Here is a 24,990-nt window from a genome sequence, read left to right as displayed (position 1 = left end):
GTGGTGTTACCGTATACGTTTCTGTTCATTTTGCATAAAGTCGCCACATTAAACAGTCCAGTTAAGCGACGACTATTTGGCAATACAATTTTCTGCTATCTGACATAAAAAGGAATACATCATTCATGTCATTTATATACTCTAGTGGATCGATGAAATATGCATGGTATGTAATGAAACATCAAAGGGCCGAGTAATTAAGTAAATCTGTAGGTCGATAACTTATTTTAATTGCTTTCCGTAGGTGCTTTGTCCGTTAATTGACTTCCTGCTGTAATTCAAATGCAGAACAAAGCATCGTGACTTAAAACCGTTTGCATTTGCAACTGTCGTGACATATTTATCTCACATTTCATATTGGAATAAATTACGACTTTGTATGCCTCATCACTCCAACATGGATTGGGTACAGTGTCTAAAGTCAAGAATTAGCGAATTTGTAGTTGTAAGCCTACTCCAAACACGGAGGTTGACTACCCATCGACAAATGAATCAGGCTACACGCCTTTTAAAATTTTTTATTCGGATGTTGTCATTGACTTAATAACAAACTATTATAGTATTTTTGTGACTATGGGAAGAGAGAGAGAGAGAGAGAGAGAGAGAGAGAGAGAGAGAGAGAGAGAGAGAGAATGGTCCGAAAAATGATACCAAAGATGGTGGCCACATGCGCGAATTAAGAAGTTACACATAAAAATCTAGCATAGATATGAGAATTTGAGTAGTTCAAACCAGAAATACAATGCATTATTTATCCGATGCTTCACTTTCTTGTTCTGAAAATGAACCGTTTGGTTGGATTTTATGTGATTTTCCTATCTCTTCCGTTTTCCGGATGTCACGCGACCATTATTGGTCTTCGCGTATTCATTTGCAGCAGTCAGGGCTCACGGCATTATGGAGGTTCTCGTGTTATTTCTGAAAGCTTGTAATCGTGCAAAATGGAAGAGTTCTTTTTTGTTTTTACTATATAGATGATCTGTTAAACGGTCAAACTTAACATTTTATCCAAAACAACTGACATTCAAGATATAAATTAATGGTTTAACGTTTAACATAGTTTACCCATCGTTCATAACATTTTTCACTATTATGCAAATGTTGGTAAACATTTTGTACTTATTACCTAATCCCAGATTTTCAAGTATTAACAAAGAAAGAGTATAATTTGTGTCCTACACGTTCATCTAAGAAGCGACATTCGGGAAAGAGTCCCCGAGGTGGCTGAGTGATCTAAAGCGTTCACCTTAATCGAAAATCGCCATCTCACTTCTGTCGGCGTAGGTTCGAATCTTGGGCTCTGCCAGTGTGGATATGTGAGGAAGCAAGCTAGTAGCTTCACGTGGGTCGGTGGCTCTTATCCGGGTTCTTCAAACACCAGTTATATTGGTCTCCATGTATAGCATATCATGCGCTGCAAAATGGTGTTAAACACCAACACAAGAACAATCAGCATCTATGGCTATATTTCATTCAAGGGCAAGAAGGCTTGGACGTGAATGTTGCATGAGTTTCATTAACTGATTTAGCTTAAAATTTTTTTAAACCCAGCTGCAAATCCACTAACCAAAGTAGGTCCCAGCGATTATCCTTTTGCAAAAGATGGTCGTTATTTCCTTGATTTCTGTTTATGACTAAATGAAGATTAAAATAAGATCATCGGTAATGGGCGGATTACATGTACAAGGTTGTGATACAAATGTCCCTCGGTCTTCCACCCTATATTATAAAAAGCTAAATCTGCCATATATGTCTCTCTTTTTTTAGATATGATCCTATACTTCCTTGTGTTCTAGAGTGAAAACATCATGGTTGAAAGGACATAGTGACGTTTTGCTACACTAGAACATAAATGTATATTTAGCAATTTTGGAAAAGATAATGAGTGTTTCTTTTGTTGATTTGGGGGCATTACATAGATGTAAAACATCACAAACAGAGTTGATATTACCATAGAATAGTTATATTTTAAAAAACATATTCGGATTTAGAGTCAGATATTTAAGGATTGTGCCTGAAGGAAAAAAAATGTAAGATGTACAATACATGTTTAAAATAGTCTAGTATTTTGATAGGACGGAAATAACATATTATTATTGACTAACGAAATCTTCTCCGATCAGCGATGGTTTCAAAATCTCATAATGCAACCATGAAAATATATTGTCATGAAATATCTTGAACACAAGATTATAAATCAAATTAAAAATCTATAAAGTTGGAATTTTAATATTTTCAGAGAAAATGGAGGTAAAATTACTCAAATTTAAACTGAGCATCGTTGGTTCTGTACATCGCCAAATGCCGGATGGCTTCTTATTTTCAAGAAGCTTTCAGTCAAGACAGTTTCCTCCCTGCGAAGCCGAAGATCAAACTCAACAACAAAAGAAGTTTTTCCTGCGCACGCCAAGTTTTCTGCCCGTAAAGCATATATTTTGTTACTGTAGTTGCACACTGCATACAAAATAACTTAAATTGGCAATGACAGAGGGTAACCCAATGATAGAGGAAGCCTCAGTATCATGTTCTGTAAAAATGATGATGGAGTATACATCTGTACAGCCTACAAGTTGTTTCACCTATCGTCGTTGATAATTTAAATGATTTGGTGCAGGGTGTGGTAGTTTCTGAATTTATAATGATCACGTGATCACGCTTCGTCATCCTTGTGTATCTGTAAAGAACTCTGGTTGCTTGAGTCTGCTTGTGTGTGATTTGGATTTTTAATGTAGCTTTGATAATTGTTGAGTCATATCGCCACGATGTCTGCAGTGTGAGAGTTTATAGTGATGTCTAACACTGGGACATCAAGCCACAGACATATAGCATGACGTCCGACTCAGTCATATTATCATGACACCAGGCCGAACAGTCCTAACAATAGCCTCTTAATGCCGTGCGCCTAGCGAGGCAGCTGTTAGTACCATTTTTATAAATTTTTGGTATGACTCAGCCGTGGTTCGAACCCGCGACCTCCCGCATCCGAGGTGGACGTTCTAACCACTAGGCCACCGGAGCGGTCCTGATTGCTTGAAACAAGCATTTTAAGTCATTATTACCAATAAATTACCACTCCCCCGATACCTATCGGATTAACCGATTAACTATGAAGATAGATAGGTATTAATATTAGGAAATAAATACATTTCTTGTCAAAAATCGTCCATTTTGGCAAGCTTTAATGTAGTGGTGTTTGTGCTAGCCGGCGTTGAGAACATTGATGCGGCTAAGCAGTCTTTGGAAGGCGGCACTTAAGGAAGCAACAAGTCCGCAGGGAATTAGATATTATTGGCGGTTTTCACCAGGTGCAATTTTCTATTGAATTATGCTAGTGGACGGAAGCTGAATGGCAAGCATACACGTGTAATACAAAATAAACACTGGAATAAAATATCATCTGGCATTTACTGTTGCACTGGGGAATAAAATATTCATATCTAGCAGAATTCGACCAACGGCAAAAGTTGAAGAAACAGCTGCATTGAGTTATTTGCTGTGACATTCACCTACTCAATATCGTGGTTAATAAGAGGGAAACATATCGACTGATCCGACCCTTGGTTGCAGTCTATGCTGTGAATCTATCATATTGGTCCTGATACTGTTTGTGCTATATTGCGGTACTGCATTACAGACAATGGTAAGTGTATTTTGTTTAGTATTTTCCATATTTTACAGTCCCTGTATCATTTTGATTATTTAAATGATTGTTTCCTAAGTAAAGACTAATGATAAACCAAACACAAATAAATAAATAAATAAAAAATAAAAAAATATATAAACAAAACATAACACGAATATTTTTCACCTTATCCCAAAACATTGCCATAACATGATTTAAATATGCAGTGTCTTACACAATTTCAATGAAATTATTATACATTTAAAACGACTTTACCCTATCATTGTTTAATGTTGTCATTTATTTAATGTTCCTATCAGACAGAGGCTTTTGGTTTATTTGACAATTTTATTGACGCAAGCAAACAAATAAAATCAACAATGCAAAACTGAAACTAATTCGAAACCATGACATTAAGCGTACCAAAACATTTTCAGTTTGCATGATCTCAGCTTGTCCATTTCAAACATGAGATTGACTCAACTTTGACTTGCCGAGTTATCAACGCACTAGAATATAACTCAAGATATCCAAGAGCTGCCTTGTTGTTGGGACTTAGCTAAAAGTAACAGATGCGCGAGAATCGTAACCTTGTTCAATATAACTAGTATTAGGTGAAGTTGTCGATGTAATAAATGATCTTTAAAATCTATTTCATAAAATTGTTAGTGCCGAATTGTATAAAACAAAGGAACTGTTCGATTAAATACTACTTTTTGGTCCATGATATAAATTATTTCGTCTTATTTTCTGGTTATCGTTTTAACTTATCCTCTGGCAAACCTTTGTAAGTCTACCTGTTTATATCAACTTATATTTACGCCATACATCCTTTTTATTTATAAGCATTGGTTGTTATGGTTCTAACAGCAATCTCAGCACCTTATCGACTACCAAAAGACCTGGCCGGGTATCGAACCCGTGCATTTGGATTACGAATCCTACGCTGTACCAGCTGAACAACCATGGCTCATTTTCCACTCTCTAGTATGTATTTGGGACATTTGTTTTCTTTTATAGCGATAAAAGAATGGTCCACTATATTTTTAGGGATGTGAAGACAACATAGCAGTTAAAAGCATCATTGTTTCATGCTAGATAATAAAATGCGGCCCTTTTGACTAATTGCTTTCCTGGAGATAAGCCTTTTATCTTTAAGACTGCAAATGCAAGACAACAATATCGGTCAATATTCGATTACGAATCTTGTAAAAATCTGTTAATATTAGCATTTTTATAGTTCATTTCTCAATAAAAAAAAATCTTTAAAAAAATCTGCTGTTGTTATTTAGCACAGTCGTTACTGTGTTGGGAGTTTCCCCACCCGGGGCCACCACTAAGAGGAGGATAACTAATCTTACCATTGATAATTCTAATTGCTGACCATTCTTTATGAATCTAGGCTATCTTCCACATGGTTCACCATGCTATTAGGTGTTTCATCGCTATCAGTTCGGTTATCCATACATTACACAATTTTCTAATTTTAAACATTTTATCTGGAATGAGAGAAGATTTCTATGGTAAAAAATAACTATGTTAAATTGGTGCGTGAAATGTCTATGCTCGAAGCTGGCTGGCATCACAAACTCTTATCGTTCAATTTCACTATTGCAACTTTATAATTTGAACACAAAAACTGTCATATTTTGATCAAACATGATGTGAAGCTGAGCATTTCTTTTTTTAGGAACGTAAATAGGACCAAAAGGTATTGGCAAATGTAAGGGATACTGAAATATGACATAGATATTGGCAAATATAAGGGATACTGAAATATGACAAGAGGTATTATGACATAGGTATTGGAAACTGTAAGGAATAGCGAAATATGACAAAAGGTATTGGCAAATGTAAGGGATACTGAAATATGACATATGTATTGGCAAATATAAGGGATATTGAAATATGACAAAAGGTAATATGACATAGGTATTGGAAACTGTAAGGAATAGCGAAATATGACAAAAGGTATTGGCAAATGTAAGGGATACTGAAATATGACATATGTATTGGCAAATATAAGGGATACTGAAATATGACAAAAGGTAATATGACAGGTATTGGAAACTGTAAGGAATAGCGAAATATGACAAAAGGTATTGGCAAATGTAAGGGATACTGAAATATGACATATGTATTGGCAAATATAAGGGATACTGAAATATGACAAAAGGTAATATGACATAGGTATTGGAAACTGTAAGGAATAGCGAAATATGACAAAAGGTATTGGCAAACGTAAGGAATACTGAAATATGACATATGTATTGGCAAATATAAGGGATACTGAAATACGACAAAAGGTAATATGACATAGGTATTGGCAAATGTAAGGAATACTGAAATATGACAAAAGGTAATATGACATATGTATTGACAAATATAAGGGATACTGAAATACGACAAAAGGTAATATGACATAGGTATTGGCAACTGTGAGGAATAGCGAAATATGACAAAAGGTATTGGCAAATGTAAGGGATACTGAAATATGACAAAAGGAATGGTTAAATGTAAAGGATACTGAACTATGACAGAGGTATTGGCTAATATAATACTGAAATATGACAAAAGGTATAGGTACTATAGTGTCTATTTCTAAACTAAAGTGCACTAATTGCTTATACTATACATCTTAAGTAGTAATTTATTTTGCATACAGGAATATTCATTCATTAGTTTTTCACCTGACATAGCAGTTCGCTCAGCTGGTACCACGTCTGTGATAATCATATAATAGTATATCCCAATGTAAGGCACTAACTTGTTTGTTTTGTAGATGCTGGATGGAAAAGGATGTCAGACACATTGTTTGGCAATGATTGACCATAATGATTAAATTTCGAAGGTACAGAGCAGCATACTGGCATTATAAAACAAAAATATTTAAGAGAAATATCGCAGATAATATGTTTAATTTGTCTGTAAATAAACATGTTCTTCAAATGTTTTGCGCAACTGCATGCATTTGTCACATATTCCTTAGCAAATCCATTTCCGACAAGAGTTGCTCTTCGCTCATGGTGTCATATACAGTTTTAGGTATAACATAACAATGGATATTTAATCAAATCCCTAGCCAGCAATATTTACCAATGAGCTGCTAAAATTCTACGGCGTGAACTATTAATTACAAATAATCGATGTGTTCTCATTTTTCTTATCATAGCCCACATCAATTTAATGTTTTGTGTTTAAATTTGTGCGATTTACGAATAATTAAAAAGGGTACAGAATATGTGAAGTCAGTGTAAAATCAATTTCGAAAAACGGACTCTTCCAACTGTTTGTACTACTGTCTTTCACAGCCCGACATTTTGCTTTTATTTACATCTAGATTGCGTATAATAACGTACCTTCATGTATTGATGATATACAAACTCTATTAACTTTCAATTTTTTCCCCAGTTTAGTACTAAAATTAAACTAACTCAGTGGTTCTCAAACTTTTTTACGGGTCACTTGAACACTGCTGAGGGGTCTCGGCGAACCACTTAATGATCTTTTCTGACGTTGATTGCACCGATAGATAACTATCGCAACCACGGTTTGAGAACCTCTGGGTTATCCGACGGTAAGGTAAAAAGTTAATACCTGTAGACACAAAATTGTCACTTCTTATTTAATAATGAGTAATCTAAGAGTTCAATGTATCCTGTCATTGAGCGACTGAGATGAATGACCCGATGCATCTAGACTAAATAAATCTTTCATAAAATTCGACGTAACTCTATGAATTTTCTAAACTTCGTATTCCACCCCCTAAACAAAACTAAAATAACATGTAGTGAACGACTGTATCCTAGTAATACTTACCTTGCGTCTGCTATTAAAGTTATTCGAATATGTCCCCATTTATTCTTGCCCTGTTTCTGGTATTAAAGTTACTGAAATATGTTTGAACTAATCCTTGCCCTGAGTCTGATATTAAATGTATTCCAGTGTGTCCCCAGTAATACTTGTCCTGAGTCTGGTGTTAAAGTTATTCGACTATGTCCCAATTAATACTTGCCGTGCGTTTGGTATTAAAGTTACTCGAGTGTGTTCCCAGCAATACTTGCCCTGCGTTTGGTATTAAAGTTATTCCATGTTAAGAACGTCATTATTGATATATATGAATTTCGAAAGATTTGTAGAAGTTTGATGATAAAAGCTTCTAGACACATAATACGTTAAAATGCCACTGAATTAAATATTGCAATTCAAGGAAATAAAAATGTCCATGTCATTGTAATTCATGCTAATGCATCCAAGGAGTGACGTACTGAAATTTTATGTTACTAGTATTTCTTATATCGCAAACATTTCTTTCACCTCGTTTTAAACTTGACGAGCAAATGAGGATATATATATATATATATATATATATATATATATATATATATATATATATATATATATATATATATATATATATATACATGATGAGAGTCTAAGTAGGTGCATATAATAGACTGTGTGGTCTATCGTATGTGAGACCTTTTTCTAAATATAATGTATGTAAGTAAAAATACACAACGTAGCATTAAATTTTTGGTTCTGAAAATGTACTCCGAATGACAACTAACATTTGGAGCTTCTCGACGCGTATATAATCAACCTTATTTGTGATGGCTTGCGAAGTGTCAATTCATCTTCAGGTCTGTGATACTTATTAATGATCTGATCAGATGTAGTTCTCGATTAGGACAGATAGATAGCCAAGACATCATGAAAAATATATTCTGCAAGATGAAATATGTACAATAGACACAGTTACATGTATCGTTCATGGCAAGTCATATTTTGAGTTACTTGACTGTGTAGCTTTTTAGCTGTTTTGTGTTGTTGTTGTTGTTGTTGTGGGGTTTAACGCCATTTTTCAGCACACGATAGGCTATATATGGCGGCCAGTATTAATGGTGGAGGAAGAACCCGGGAAAACCCCAGAAAGAACCACCGACCCACGAGAAGCTACTGGCATGCTTTCTCACATACCTACATTGGCTGAATCTGAGACTCGAACCGGCGCAGACAGAGGTGAGATGGCAGTGATCCGTAACGGAGCTGTTTTGTGTCAGATCGATCAATATACACCTATTCAACGACGTTTGAAAACGCAAAGATCATGGGAAAAAAATCAGCCAAATCGAAGTTTCTTGGTATTCTTGAAAAGTTCTCAACACAATGGTTATATATAAATCACGTGATTTATCGTCTGCAAATTCAAAGGCTCATTTAGTAGAGTGTCTTTTATTACACACAGACTCGTACAATTAGCCTTTCCTATGCGTTAATACTTTCATTTACAGTATCTGGCGAACGTTAATTTTTTTAAAAAAATATTTGACCACCTTCTAGTGAACGTGTCCTTTCATTCAGAAATACCGCCTCGGATGCGGAGGTCGTGGGTTCGATCCCTGGACGAGTCATACCAAAGACTTACAAAAATGGTACTAAACAGCTGCCTCGCTTGGCGCTCAGTATTAAGAAGTTAGTGTTAGGCCTGGTCGGCCTGGTGTCAGGATAATGTGACTGGGTGGGACATCATGCTACATGTCTGCGGCATGATGTCTCAGTGCTAGACAACACTATAAACTGCCACACTGCAGACATCGTAGCGATATGACTGAAAAATTGTTAAACCTACGTTAAAATCAAAGTCACACACACTCCAATGACGTACGCATTAATATGACTCAAATGCAGATTAGTTATCACGCGTATATAACAAAAAATATTCTCAAAGCTAGATTCGTTATTTTTATATTTAAAAGTATAATTGCTTGCTTGTGGTTTACGGATCGGCAGATGCATATCTAAGGAGATAAAGATGCAGAGAAATACTGTATCAAACATCCCCTCAGAAATAAATCATACACGAAAACAGGCTCAAATGCAAAGCACTGCACAGTCACGTAGTAAACGTTTTGTTGTGACAAATAATAGTGTTTTCTTTGGCGTGTTTTAGTTTTATTTGTATATAATTTGGTTACATACAATGATTTTTGTTTATGCATGTCATCTAAAGACATTATCATGCACTTGTCAAGTAGGCTTGATTATGAAAGATTTTATGGTTGTGTATCCTGAATAAAGGTTAAATAAAGCGATGTACATCACATTCTATTTTATAATATTTATCTAGGTTTGGTACAAACCAACCCGCCCCCCCCCCATCACATGACCATCCAATATTACGTTTCTTGACTTCTCATCCCTCTCCGCTCAAACAGAGAAACACTGAATATCACCTGCACATGTTTAAAGTCCTTGATCATTCTCCCACTCCTGGCCTTCACAAAATACAACAATGCACTAACATGTCCGTTCTAAATGTTGTACGTTGGTTTCTCTGGGTTTCCTGAGTTAGGAAATTACTTGACTTACTAGTCACAAAAAATATTCCGCAGTCTATACTTTTAATCTATAGTTTTATATTCCACAGCCTATAACTGTATAGTCATGAAGAGATATTCCCCAATCTATAGTTTTATAGTCATGAAAAGATATTATCCAACCTATATTTTTATAGTCATGGAAAGATATTCCCCAACCTATAGTTTCATAAGCATGAAGAGATATTCCCCAATCTATAGTGGTATAGTCAGGAAAAGATATTCCCCAATCTATAGTTTTATAGTCATGAAAAGATATTCCTCAACCATCAGTTTTATAGTCATGAAAAGATATTCCCCAACCTATAGTGGTATAGTCAGGAAAAGATATTCTCCAGTCTATAGTTTTATAGTCATGAAAAGATATTCCCCAATCTATAGTTTTATAGTCATGAAAAGATATTCCCCAACCTATAGTGGTATAGTCATGAAAAGATATTCCCCAACCTATAGTTTTATAGTCATGAAAAGATATTCCCCAACCTATAGTTTTATAGTCATGAAAAGATATTCCCCAGTCTATAGTTTTATAGTCATGAAAAGATATTCCCCAACCTATAGTGGTATAGTCATGAAAAGATATTCCCCAACCTATAGTTTTATAGTCATGAAAAGATATTCCCAACCTATAGTTTTATAGTCACAAAACGATGTTCCCCAGTCTATAGTTTTATAGTCATGAAAATATATGGGGAATATCTTTTCATGACTATAAAACTATAGACTGGGGAATATCTAATCATGACTATAAACCTAGAGACTGGGGAATATCTTTTCATGACTATAGACTGGGGAATATCTTTTCGTGACAATAAAATATAGACTGGGGAATATCGTTTCTTGACTATAAAACTATAGACTAAAACTATAGGCTGATGAATATCTTTCTGTGACTATAAACATGTTGACTGGAGAATATCTTTTCATGACTATGAAATTATAGACTAAAACTTTAGCCTGGGGAATATCGTTTCTTGAGTATAAACCTATAGACTGGGGAACATCGTTTTGTGATTATAAAACCATAGGTTGGGGAATATCTTTTCATGACTATTAAACTATAGACTGGGGAATTTCGTTTCGTGACTATAAAACTATCGAATTGGGAATATCTAATCATGACTATAAACCTAGAGACTGGGGAATATCTTTTCATGACTATAGACTGGGGAATATCTTTTCGTGACTATAAAATATAGACTGGGGAATATCGTTTCTTGACTGTAAAACTATAGACTGGGGAATATCTTTTCATGACTATAAAACTATAGACTAAAATTATAGGCTGATGAATATCTTTCCGTGACTATAAACATGTTGAATGGGGAATATCTTTTCATGACTATAAAATTATAGACTAAAACTTTAGGCTGGGGGATATCGTTTCATGACTATAAACCTATAGACTGGGGAACATCGTTTTGTGACTATAAAACTATAGGTTGGGGAATATTTTTTCATGACTATGAAATTATAGACTGATGAATATCCTTTCGTGACTATAAACCTCTAGACTGGGGAATAGCTTTTCATGACTATAAAACTATAGACTGAGAATATCTTTTGATGACTATATAAACTGTTGAATTGGGGAATATCTTTTCCTGACTGTAAAAACACTAGGTTGGGGAGTATATTTCTCGCTCGTTGTATTGATATTTATGCAATCTTCCTCTAGCTATTAAAATTGGCGTGGTTTTGTTTGCTTGTTCTTTTTCTCTCTATGCAGTTAATTGAAGGTATCAGCATACTTTCTGCTGGTAAATGTTAGCTGCGTCAGGTTGGACAAATGTATCTCGGTGGTGTTTCAGTTATGTTTTAGTTTATAAATGAATTTACCCTGTACTATGGATTAATTTGCCCTGGACTATGAATTAATTTGCCCTGGACTACGGATTAATTTGCCCTGGACTACGGATTAATTTGCCCTGGACTATGGATTAATTTGCCCTGGACTATGAATTAATTTGCCCTGGACTACGGATTAATTTGCCCTGGACTATGGATTAATTTGCCCTGGACTATGAATTAATTTGCCCTGGACTACGGATTAATTTGCCCTGGACTATGAATTAATTTGCCCTGGACTACGGATTAATTTGCCCTGGACTATGGATTAATTTGCCCTGGACTATGAATTAATTTGCCCTGGACTACGGATTAATTTGCCCTGGACTATGAATTAATTTGCCCTGGACTATGAATTAATTTGCCCTTTACTATGGATTGAAGCCTAAAAACAGAATATACACGATGAAACCTTTCTCAATTTAATAATGGTGAAAACAACAAGATTAAATATATACATGAACAAAAATTGAGGTTTGTAAAAATGTGATTAACAATACATTTTTGTCTTAAAAAGGATGCCTCTTTTCAAAATTGAATTGTTACAATTTATCCATAATCAAGAACATCTGGTTCAAACACGGAGAGGAATATATAAGAAATTTTTAATTTCAGTTTTTTATTATTAGATCTTATAACCATATTGATTTAAAACGGAATTTATGTCAATCTGTATAGTGATCTCTCTCTCTCTCTCTCTCTCTGTATGTATGTATGTTCTCAGGTACTAAATCAGTTTGAAACAAAGTGTTCAAAACAACTGTAGTTATGCACAGATAAAGACAAAATATATTATTCACGGGAAGACAACCTTACCGGTTGACTGTGGTGCAATTGCCATCAATGGTCTAGAGTTTTACGTAATAGTTAAAAAATTGATTCTTGTTTGTTTCGTCCTCATAAGTTTGGAAATGAGATAGTTGAAAAATATTTCAATGATTTATAATCAGCGCACTCATCACTATCTTAGTTTAATTGCAGAACAAAATAATATAACTTTTGCTGAAAATGACAGCATGTTCACCTATCAGAGACTTTGCGACTTTGGGTAATGGCGGTAAAAGTTTAAACCTTCATTAAAACCAAGGATTAATTGCTGTTCAATGGATGGAAACTTTGAATTGGGATATGTCGGCATCCATTATTAAACCAGGCATGTACAACTTCCTCATGGGCACGGGTCTGATAACTCTTCAAAGCCACGACGTATGATGACAAATTAATACAAAATCCAATGGCGGGCCGTAGGTTGCACATGCAGGTATTATACATATATTATAGTTGGTGTCTATTGAGGAATGTCATCAGTCTGATAATAAACCATGCTTTCACAACAATGGCCTTAAGTGGATATACTACCGTTTAATAACCTAACAAAAGATTTATATTAAAGGTTGAAACAAGGAAATTTAAAATAAAGACAGCATAAGCTTAGCCATTAAAAATAAAATCAGCCTACACTTAGGAATTAAAACTAAAGACAGCCTGAACCTAGCAATCGAAACTAAAGGCAGCCCAAAGCTAGCAGTTAAAACTATTGACGGCCTAAACCTAGCAGTTAAAATAATTACAACCTAAACAAAACAACTAAAATAAAGACAGACTAAATGATACAATACAGAGACTGCCCAAACCAGGCAAGATATAAAAGCAGTATAGATCAGGCGATTCCAGATAAAGATAGCATAAACCACGCGATTCAAAATAAAGACAGTTTAAACTAGTGAATTAAAAATAAATTGATACTGTTACAGTTAACGACTTCGCTGTTTTCACGCTGAACTTCTCACGGGCTAAGTATTTTCTTTCCATTAGTTAATTTTTTATTTTATTCCCCTCTTCCAACTCTCCTAGTTTAGATAAAATAGTAACATTGTATTTTTGTTTACGGCTGGCATCTAAATATAATAAATCATTGTTCTGCGTTGAAAATTGAGCATCTGCTGAAAGTCAGCGTCCTATATTAATAAATGTTTTGTTAGGTTCGATGTAACATTCGCACCTTATGCTACATTTGGAAGTGTCCTTATTTTCCATCGACCGGCTATATATGTATACATTATGTGAATAATATGGCCTTTGTTTTCCTCCTTATTTAATTAAGTCGGCTTCAGAAAAAGCAAATTCGATCATCTTTCAGCAAATCAGATTATCTGCTCTGCGAGACGTGAAGAAGACCACCATCAAATAATCTTCCCATACAGAAATCACCATAGTAATATTATGGTGCGAAAATGAATTTTTTATTATTTGAGTACTGAAACATTAAGGCGATGGCAAGACTATGTTGAAGTATTTTAAATGTCAGTTACATCTGATAATGGCTTTCAATAGAACCATCGATTATTTAAGAATAAATACTTGCTTAAACCGACATTTTAAATTATGTTTCCATTTTGCTTGGATGGCAAGTTACGTTTTCACTGAACATCCAGCAGGTATTAGTGATTGAAATGCAGCCATACTAATATGAATTCCTCATAAAAAAAAGTCCAAGATGAAAAATTTTCAAATTATATTTATTCTCCTGATTTCTTTTACAGCTATATGTTAGAAAAATCCCTATATTGTCTGATGTACTTTAGAAAAGACAATGTAAAATCTACACGTGTCGATATTTTTTTTGGAAATTAAAGCAATGTAAAATCTATACGTATCGATAATTGTTTGGAAATTAAAGCAAGTAAACAAAATCGTGATTTTAACAACTTTTGCTCTTGACAATTTTCATATACTCAGAGCTTCAGACTCCGATGAAAAAAGTACATCCGCTTTTTAATTTTAATTAAGTCCAGAAAAACTTCATGATTCTTATGTTTTTATATTACTTGCGCGATAAGTAATTTTTACCATTTGTCTTTGCAGAGCAACGTTTCAAGGAAACAATTAAAAGGCAAGACATCTCTCTCTCTCTCTCTCTCTCTCTCTCATGACACGGTACTCAGAAGAAAGAAAGTATTAAAATTTCGTAAAATAATTTTCTGTCTACTAAGCTATTACCTCTGTGCTAACTGTACTGATATATGTGATCACTAGTAGCCGAATGAGAATTTGAGGACTTCTGCTGTATTTCAACACTGGACTGTAAACCTTAACTGCAGTATTTCAGCACTGGACTCTGCACCTTAATTGTAATATTTGAACACTGAACTCCATACCTGAACCATAACATTTAAACACTGGACGTTACACTTTTGCTGTACTTTTTAAAGACTGGACTCTAAACCTTCATTGCAATATTAAAAACAGGACTCTACACTTTAATTGTAATATGAAACACTGGACTCTACACCTTTAATTATAATATTAAACACCGGACTCTACACCTTAATTGTAATATTAAACACCGGACTCTATAATATTTATGAAATTGTTCATGGCGAGATGAAAAATTTAGCATGTACATTTTTTTCTCGTAGTTATGGTAACGAAATTTGCTTTCTTCATCAATCTCATTATTTTTTATTTTACCTCATGGTATCCTGTAATGCATTTTCATTTCTATAAGGTCTATTCACTAGAACCTGACTCCATATTTACCATTAGAAAAAAAGCTCATGGATAATTGTTATCTCTTATCTTAATACATGTTTATTTCTTTTTTACGAATAATACAGACAAGTGAGATTTTGCTGTCGTGACATCTTTCCGTCGTTTGAATTTTTTATCGTACGAGGAGTTCTTAACACGATCTGAATACTGGTGCACTGTGCAACAGCGTTCTTTATTAGTAAACAGTAAATGAGTGCATTCATACCGAGTACTCCTCCTGCACCTCTACTCGATTTTCTTAGTTTTAGTGCTGAATTTTTAAACGCCATTGTGTACTCACACTTTTGAATGATGTTCATTTATATACTGGAAAATCACACAACCACAAAAAGTCGGCTTTCGAAAAGTCTACCCCTCAGAGAAATCCTTGAAAGCTGGATTCAGCCAAACTTTACACATACCTCCAAAAGGCCGCTTTCGAAAAATCTAACCCTCAGAGAATTCTTTGATAACTGGATTCAGACAAAAATCAGATAACCGCTAAAAGGGGTATTTCACATCATCTGTTCCTCAGAGAAATATTTCATAATTGGATTCAGCCAAATATAATTTTGGGCTAAATATGGATAATGTGGTAAATCTTAGATGCTATGTCTCTTAAGATGTCTGTCAAAACTGTGGATTTAAGCGCCGGTGTGTTACCATGGAATACATGGACACATAGAGGACCGTTGTACGGACGGTTGTTTGAATACTGTTAAATAGTTTTTGGCAACGCTTTGAAGCCAGACAAATGCCCAGTGACACTAGCAGAGTCATACACATAAGTGGACGACTGGACCTTTTCCATAAAAAATAATTGATATAAAACTCTCTTGACAGACCACTTTGTCAAGCGATTTGTGGCCTCTGCTAGCTTTCTCCGATCCAGACTTCACTATTTTCCTTTAAGTCGGGTTCAAAAAAATCAACCCATGTTCCGTCACATATGAGAAGCACATTCAAATCTCTATGTCATTTGAACAAATGGTCAACAAATAAGGGATCCATCATGCACAAACAAGACAGAGACAGTTATGGGCGAAATGGTCTAAGCTTCAATACGCGGACTTATAGGTGAGGGAATGAAAATGTCACTGATGAGATTTTGTTAAACCAAGTCGCTGTATAACTAAAATATAACATTTCTTTAAACAAAATAAAGAACTTTGACACTTTGGGGTCCGAAAGCAGCAAGGTTCACGCTTTGTGGTCCGCAAACATTAACATTCACACTTTCCTGTCCATAAACATTATCTTACACATTCTGAGGCTGGATGACATTAACATTCCCACTCTCAAGCCCAAAGACATTAACATTCACACTCTAAAGTCCAAAGACATTAACATTCACACTCTTAAGTCCATATATATTACCATTCCCACTCTTAAGTCCAAAAACATTAACATTCAGACTCTTAAGTCCAGAGACATTAACATTTACACTCTAAATTACAAAGACATTAACATTTACACTCTAAAGTACAAATATATCAACTTTCACACTTTAAAGTCCAAAGACATTAACATTTACACTCTTAAGTCCAAATACATTAACATTTACACTCTAAAGTACAAAGATATTAACTTTCACACTTTAAAGTCCAAAGACATTAACAATCGCACTCTTAAGTACAAAGACATTAATATTCCCACTCTTAAGTCCAAAGACATTAACATTCCCACTCTTAAGTCCAAAGACCTTAACATTCCCACTCTTAAGTCCAAAGACTTTACCATTCCCACTCTTAAGTCCAAAGACATTAACATTTACACTCTAAAGTACAAAGATATTAACTTTGACACTTTAAAGTCCAAAGACATTAACATTTACACTCTAAAGTACAAAGCTATTACCATTCCCACTCTTAAGTCAAAAGACATTAACATTCACATTCTAAAGTACAAAGATATTAACTTTCACACTCTTAAGTCCAAAGACTTTACCATTCCCACTTTTAAGTCCAAAGACTTTACCATTCCCACCCTTAAGTCCAAAGACATTACCATTCCCACTCTTAAGTCCAAAGACATTACCATTCCCACTCTTAAGTCCAAAGACATTACCATTCCCACTCTTAAGTCCAAAGACATTACCATTCCCACTCTTAAGTCCAAAGACTTTACCATTCCCACTCTTAAGTCCAAAGATTTTACCATTCCCACCCTTAAGTCCAAAGACTTTACCATTCTCACTCTTAAGTCCAAAGACATTAACATTCACACTCTAAAGTCCAAAGACATTACCATTCTCACTCTTAAGTCCAAAGACATTAACATTCACACTCTTAAGTACAAAGACTTTACCAATCCCACTCTTAAGTCCAAAGATTTTAACATTTACACTCTAAAATACAAAGATATTAACTTTGACACTTTAATGTCCAACGACATTAACATTTACACTCTAAAGTACAAAGCTATTACCATTCCCACTCTTAAGTCCACAGACATTAACATTCACACTCTTAAGTACAAAGACTTTACCATTCCCACTCTTAAGTCCAAAGACATTAACATTTACACTCTAAAATACAGAGATATTAACTTTGACACTTTAATGTCCAACGACATTAACATTTACACTCTAAAGTACAAAGCTATTACCATTCCCACTCTTAAGTCCAAAGACATTAACATTCACACTCTAAAATCCAAAGACATTAACATTCACACTCTTAAGTCCAAAAACTTTACCATTCCCACTCTTAAGTCCAAATACATTAACATTCACACTCTAAAGTACAAAGATTTTAACTTTCACACTCTTAAGGCCAAAGACATTACCATTCCCACTCTTAAGTCCAAAGACATTAACATTCCCACTCTTAAGTCCAAAGACTTTACCATTCCCACTCTTAAGTCCAAAGACATTAGCATTTACACTCTAAAATACAAAGATATTAACTTTGACACTTTAATGTCCAACGACATTAACATTTACACTCTAAAGTACAAAGCTATTACCATTCCCACGCTTAAGTCCAAATACATTAACATTCACACTCTAAAGTCCAAAGACATTAACATTCACACTCTAAAGTCCAAAGATATTAACATTTACACTCTAAAGTACAAAGATATTAACATTCCACTCTAAAGTCCAAATACATTAACATTCACACTCTAAAGTACAAAGATATTAACTTTCACACTTTAAAGTCCAAAACATTACTTTTCAAACTCTGAAGTCCGAAGACATTAACTTTAACGCACTGAAGTCCAAAGACGTTAACTTGCCCACTCTGAATTTCGAAGATATTAAATTTCACACAATGAAGTCTGAAGACACTAACATTCACACTTTGCTAATTGGCATATTTTATATATTTCGTATAAGATTTGACGGGGAAAAAAGAACGTAATAAAGTCATAATAGTTGACTTAAATTATGCTTTATCTGTTTCTAATCACAACCAACCGCTTCACAGTCCCATCTGAATGTCACCATGCATTAGTGGTCACACACACACATACAAACACACACACATACGTTCTTTTAACGGATGGTTTCTTAAAATATTTGTATTCATCAGCATACAAAATATAAATGTATATCAAGCAAACATGCTCACAGAGACAACTTTCTACACGTCCCTTAGGGACGTTTTCAGGCAGGTTTGACTGTATGCTATCTCCGTTTAAAAAACTTTAGGTCACCATGGATGCAAAGGAGTCATTTATTTTTGACGAGCTGTTCTGTCTTAGACAAAATTTAACTTTCCTCGTAACTGTGACATAAAATATTTGGCAGGACAGAGCATTTATGAAATTCCGAGTTGATGATTAATTTAAAACATGTTTACACCAAACAAAGTTGTTTCTTATCATACAATGGTGATCAGTGTTACAGTGTACAAGGACCATTATTACGCATCGGTCGATTTTCTATTTATTATGGAGTTGTTTCGATGACAGGTGTAGTGGTATTTAAATTCTATTCATTTCATCCAATTCCAGCTTTGGTATTGGCAGGTCAACAGAGACCGGATGTCATGGTTAATCTGCCCGTATTGTGTGCGACTGTGAATTATTTGCCTTAACACATACGAATGTCAATAAAAAATAATCGATATCACCATTTTTTGACATTATCATCAATCTGTTTGCTTCGGTCTGAAGTTAATTGCTGATAACTCGACCCGTTTATTGATTTGCACAATCACTAAGCTTAAACTTATGCCCTACTACTTAAAAATCCTAGAATTCGTTTTTTTAAAATGCGTATTGTTTTAATAAAATGATAAAAGCTAGAACTATGTGCTGTACCCGCTTTATCTTTATTCTGTTTGTCCATTCTGAATGTCCCCAGCTGAAAGATTCTAAAGCTTGACCTCTATAAGCCAGAAGTCGAGGCTTCAAGTCATTTTATAGAGAAATATCTTTATAACCACGCCACGATTTATTTGTTTTCTTAAAATGGATTTCAGTGTTTCACAAGAAGACAATGAACCCTTGCTTTTTGTTAAGCTGCATTGTTGCAGGAAATTTTTGTTAGATTGGCTCAGAAGGCAACCATGTATAAAGCAGAAACCTTAAAACCTTGTAAAATCGCAAAGAGCAAGCAGGGAAAATATTAATTTGATCTATACTGAAAAAGCACTTAATACGCACGTATTAATGAAACAATCCAACTGGAGTCAATCGTAACTATACACTAAATCCTTTTCTCTTATGGGATACATTTGCTCAGAATAAGTTTTTCTTTTTAAACTACATGTTGACAACAATCAAGTTCAAAGTGTAGATGCTAAGCTTTGTAGTTTTAGTTTGAGGTCCATTTTGTATCCATGGGGATGTGTGACTACTACTGCCCGAAGCTTGTATTGGTGCAAAATGAGAGCAATACTAAGTCTACGCTACCGGTCATTAGTACCACGTTCTTTTCAATGTATTCAAACATTTCTGACGATTCATTACACAGGTGGATCTAAGCTTAGGAATTGTTTTTTAGAGTATTAAAAGAAACGATTGACAGTCGCCTTTCCGCCCCCCCCCCCACATCAGCCTGGGATGAATTCACTGTCGACTAACCATGAAAAGATCGTCGTCATTATTCCTAGTGGAGTCGAAACTTTCACCTTATCTCATGAGAAACTGTAAAACTAGATGTATATGTCGAGGTCATCAAGATGGATAGATTTAGGTCATTCATTGAAATAAATGAATTATTAGGAAAGTCTTTACAAATGGAAAGTACAAAACATGCATACTTACATCAAAGATGCAATTTCCAAATGATCAAGAAGAATTTGTCAGTGTAAGCTACGGTTGACTTGACCTATTGTAATATACAGAATTTGTCATTGTAAACTACGGTTGACTTGACCTATTGTAATATATAGAGTTTGTCAGTGTAAACTACGGTTGACTCGACCTATTGTAATATACAGAATTTGTCAGTGTAAACTACGGTTGACTTGACCTATTGTAATATATAGAGTTTGTCAGTGTAAACTACGGTTGACTTGACCTATTGTAATATATAGAGTTTGTCAGTGTAAACTACGGTTGACTTGACCTATTGTAATATATAGAGTTTGTCAGTGTAAACTACGGTTGACTTGACCTATTGTAATATATAGAGTTTGTCAGTGTAAACTACGGTTGACTCGACCTATTGTAATATACAGAATTTGTCAGTGTAAACAACGGTCAACTTGACCTATTGTAATATACAGAAATATTTACACTAATACATCTACAGCATCTGCTGATGAACTAAATATATTGTGTCGCTAATTTTTGCGCAAATGATGCCACTCATAGTTTATAGCACATTGCTTGATATGTTTGCTGTGGCATATTGCTTGATAGATTACTGTGTTATATTGCTTGATAGTTTACTGTGGCATATTGCTTGATAATTAACTGTAGCATATTGATTGATAGTTTACTGTGGAATATTGCTTGATAGTTTACTGTAGCATATTGCTTGATAGATTACTGTGTTATATTGATTGATAGTTTACTGTGGAATATTGCTTGATAGTTTACTGTGGCATATTGCTTGACATTTCGCTGTGTTATATTGTTTGTGTTATATTGTTTAATAGTTTACTGTGGCATATTGTTTTATAGTTTACAGTAGCAGATTACTTGATAGTTCGCTGTGTTATATTGCTTGATAGTTAACTGTGGCATATTGTTTTATAGTTTACAGTAGCATATTTACTTGATAGTTCGCTATGTTATATTGCTTGATAGTTAACTGTGGCATATTGTTTTATAGCCTACAGTAGCATATTACTTCATAGTTTACTGTGAAATATTGCTTGACAGTTCACCGACGAATATTTCATAATGCTTGATAGTTTATTGTGGCATATTGAACTGTAGATAATTGTGGCATATTACTTCATTGCTTACTGTAGCAAATTGTTTGATAGGTTACTGTCGTATATCACTTGTTAAGTCACTGCAGAATATGGCATACTGCTTGATAGTTCAACGATATTTCCAAATTATCAAACATTTAACCGTGCTGACTTACACTGTTTTGCTACAAAGGAACAAGTTTGCATAAATGTGGTGTCGGTGTGGAAGACAAAGTCACATATTGCGATCAGTCTCTACTGTAATCAACCAGTGAATCTTAATTGGTCATGATTGCTGCCCGTATAGTCTTACGTTGGTCTTGATTGCTACAGGTAGTCTTACTTTGGTCTTGATTGTTATAGGTGGAGTACATATCAGCAACAATCGATACAGAATGAAGAGAAGCCAGCAGATCTCAGTAGAGACAACAGCTTCTATATGCAAAATATTTGTGTACATTGCTTTCTGCCTTAAAGTATCAATGTTTCAATCTACTTTGAAAGTTAATTTTAAATGCCAAACTAGCTACAATAATGATAGTATTCCGTTTTCTCTTTTTTGGACCATAACATCAGAGATGACACGTGTTTTAATGAAAATTGTCTTTTTAGTCATAGATGGTAGCGTTCATCGTGGCATTGTATGTTAGGAGTAAATAACAAACAGCAGGAACCTCTATAATCTAGCTACAATTAGTCCAGAGAGAAAGCATCTCGATATTGAAATAAGCGGAGAAATACACAATTTTTGTTCAACAGAGAATACGAAGAAAAATAAGAAGTTTATGACGATGTGGCAGAGTCAATGATATCATTTAAATTGTTTAACATCGTCAATCATTGTTATCATTATCCGTCGATTGACTTGGCACAAGGCCGGCTGTTGACAAGATCTTGCCGTTACCTCAGGCTGGAGAGAGGTTCTTTGTGTAGACCGGAATAACATATGACGCCAGCATCCTTGTATCGTCCAAAGTAGTACGAATCAATACAAACCATTAGTTTCAGACCCTCAGGAAATAAATGAATGTTTCCAGGTATCTAGGTAGTGCTAGTATCGTGCAGCAAACGAATTATTGGCACTTCGCACTTTTAGTTTACCAAATATTTTCTGATTTGGGCAGGAGAAAGAAATATATGTTGTGTGCAAACACAGCTTTTAGCAGATGCATACACGTTTAGCTATAAATTCCAAATTTCAACACAGATGATTCGTTCCTTTCTTTATCTCGCATCAAGAATTATTTGCCTCATTGCTAAATTTAAACTGTAGGAATACACTTCTGTTTGCACTGCCTTACCACACGCACAGCATGTAATATGGTAATCCCTTAATATCACAAATCTTAATGGAAACATGTTTTATTAATAAAAAGAATAGAATACGATATTGTAACGTGTTGACGTCTTAGTGCCAAATGTCTTTATTATTGTACCAGGCTTCTCTGGAATTCAAAGGGTTCATTACCAATAGATGCATAAACACTCCGAATGAAAATAAAATCGTAATGTTGATCGGAAGCTCCCCTACCTGGCGCGACATACGAATATGTCACAACGGTCTGGTTGCTCGCGTGCTATGAGCAACACAATAAATCATACAGACAATAATTAATATAATTTTTAAAACTGGCCGAAATGTAAACGAAACCTTTGAAGCAACATGCAGCCCTTATGCAGAATTTGTGAATTTCTTTTTCTCTTTGATATTTGCCAGATATGAGCCAGTCTGGATTCATCTTAGTTGCATTTCTTCCGTGAACACACACACACACACACACACACACACACACACTTCTCTCATGAACACACACACGCGCGCGCGTATGTTTAAGTAAACGGGGTTGGGATGGGATAACTAGGAGCTACAGATATCCCATGTTTTATCCATTCAAGTACAATTTTGTACAAGAAACCTGTGCAAATAAGCATATAATATCCCTGAGCTACCATTATCCCTGTGCAGACGATCATAACTCCACAAAAAAAAAACACAACATGAACACAGGCACAGAACGATATCATTCACAGTCCTTTAATATTTAATACAATACAGCCTCAAGATTATTTTCTGTTTTGACGTTTCTTTCTGAAATTGACCGCTTATATATCCCAGTAATCGAATTCTATTGGCTGAATACATTCAAATTTTGATTGGCTGATGCATTATAAATGGTGTAAAATGATTAGCTGGAATCTGTTTGGCTATTAGCAATATATCAGTCTTAATCCCTCTCTAGCAATCAATTATAGATGGACCGGCTTGTATTGTGAAATTTAACTTAAAACAATATCTCTGTGACCAAACCCATTAAAATGTGGGGTTTTTTTTATTGTTGCTACCTGGTCGTGTTCATATTAAGATATTAAGGATTATGAAGGAGCAGATAAAACATCGATAGCTGATTGGGAGTCACCCGTTTCTGAGTTGAGAACACTTTTTATTGATTTTAAGAATTGTATTATTCGGAACGTTTCATCTATTTGCCAAAATATGTGGAATAAAAAATGCATAAACAAGGGTCAGGGCATCACACCCATTATTAACGAGTGGCATTCTTTGTATTGATAAAAGCAGAGAGATGGCGTGATACTATGTCACGTGAAGGGCATATGTAGTGAAAGGAGAACCTCGACCGTGCTGACAGTGGAATAAATTCTTGACAAGCGTATCGACTTTCACCCCGTTAGACAATCTTTTACATTTTTTTTAAATTAAGGTTGCTTTCGTTTGGTTTTTACAGCGCAACAACACAAATTAGTTATTTAGTGCTGTTATAATTGTTAAACAAAAAATGAACTGGGACAGGGCACCTGGAAAGGATGGTATACCAGAGTAGGTGTACAATTCTCTCAGTGAACAGACTCTGGAGGCATTCCACGATGTAACCCTCTATAAGAATAAAGGCACACGTGCGGACAGCAGTAACTACAGAGGCATCTCCTTGCTCTCCATAGCTGGCAAAATACTTACTCGCATCATTCTCAACAGGCTTATTGCGGACGATAACCTCCCCGAGTCTGAATGTGGTTTTCGCCCGACCGCAGCACCGTTGATATGATTTTCGCAGTTAGACAAGTCCAAGAGAACTGCCTTGAGCAGAACATGAATATGTATGCCGTCTTCTTGGACCTGACAAAGGCTTTCAATACAGTCAACAGAGACGCACTGTGCGTATACTCAAGAAGTTTGGGTGTCTTCAACGGTTTCCCAACCTCATTCCCCTTCCGCGATGACATGACTGGAGAGATTCTCTCAGACGGTGAATCCTATGAGAAATTCCGAATATCT

At 35.0% G+C, this 24,990-nt stretch overlaps 1 protein-coding gene across 2 annotated transcripts in view; it reads left to right on the top strand.

Moving 5' to 3' along the window:
- Nucleotides 1-24,990, top strand: part of LOC149784504 (uncharacterized) — a 50,650-nt gene that overhangs the window by 15,022 nt on the left and 10,638 nt on the right. Inside the window, exons 1-2 of one of the 2 annotated variants that reach the window (XM_089932582.1) lie at nt 2,699-3,640; nt 14,716-14,743. In XM_089932582.1, the coding sequence (XP_089788708.1) occupies nt 3,638-3,640; nt 14,716-14,743 (31 nt within the window). In that variant the 5' untranslated portion in view covers nt 2,699-3,637. Of the gene's footprint in view, nt 1-2,698; nt 3,641-14,715; nt 14,744-24,990 lie in introns of those variants that run through there. The other variant, XM_089932583.1, reaches the window with a different exon arrangement.

This window comes from Sinohyriopsis cumingii, chromosome 14 (genome assembly GCF_028554795.1).
Source record: "Sinohyriopsis cumingii isolate HCF-2022 chromosome 14, ASM2855479v2, whole genome shotgun sequence".
NCBI lineage: Eukaryota > Metazoa > Mollusca > Bivalvia > Unionida > Unionidae > Sinohyriopsis > Sinohyriopsis cumingii.
This window is presented reverse-complemented; position numbering and strand designations above follow the sequence as displayed.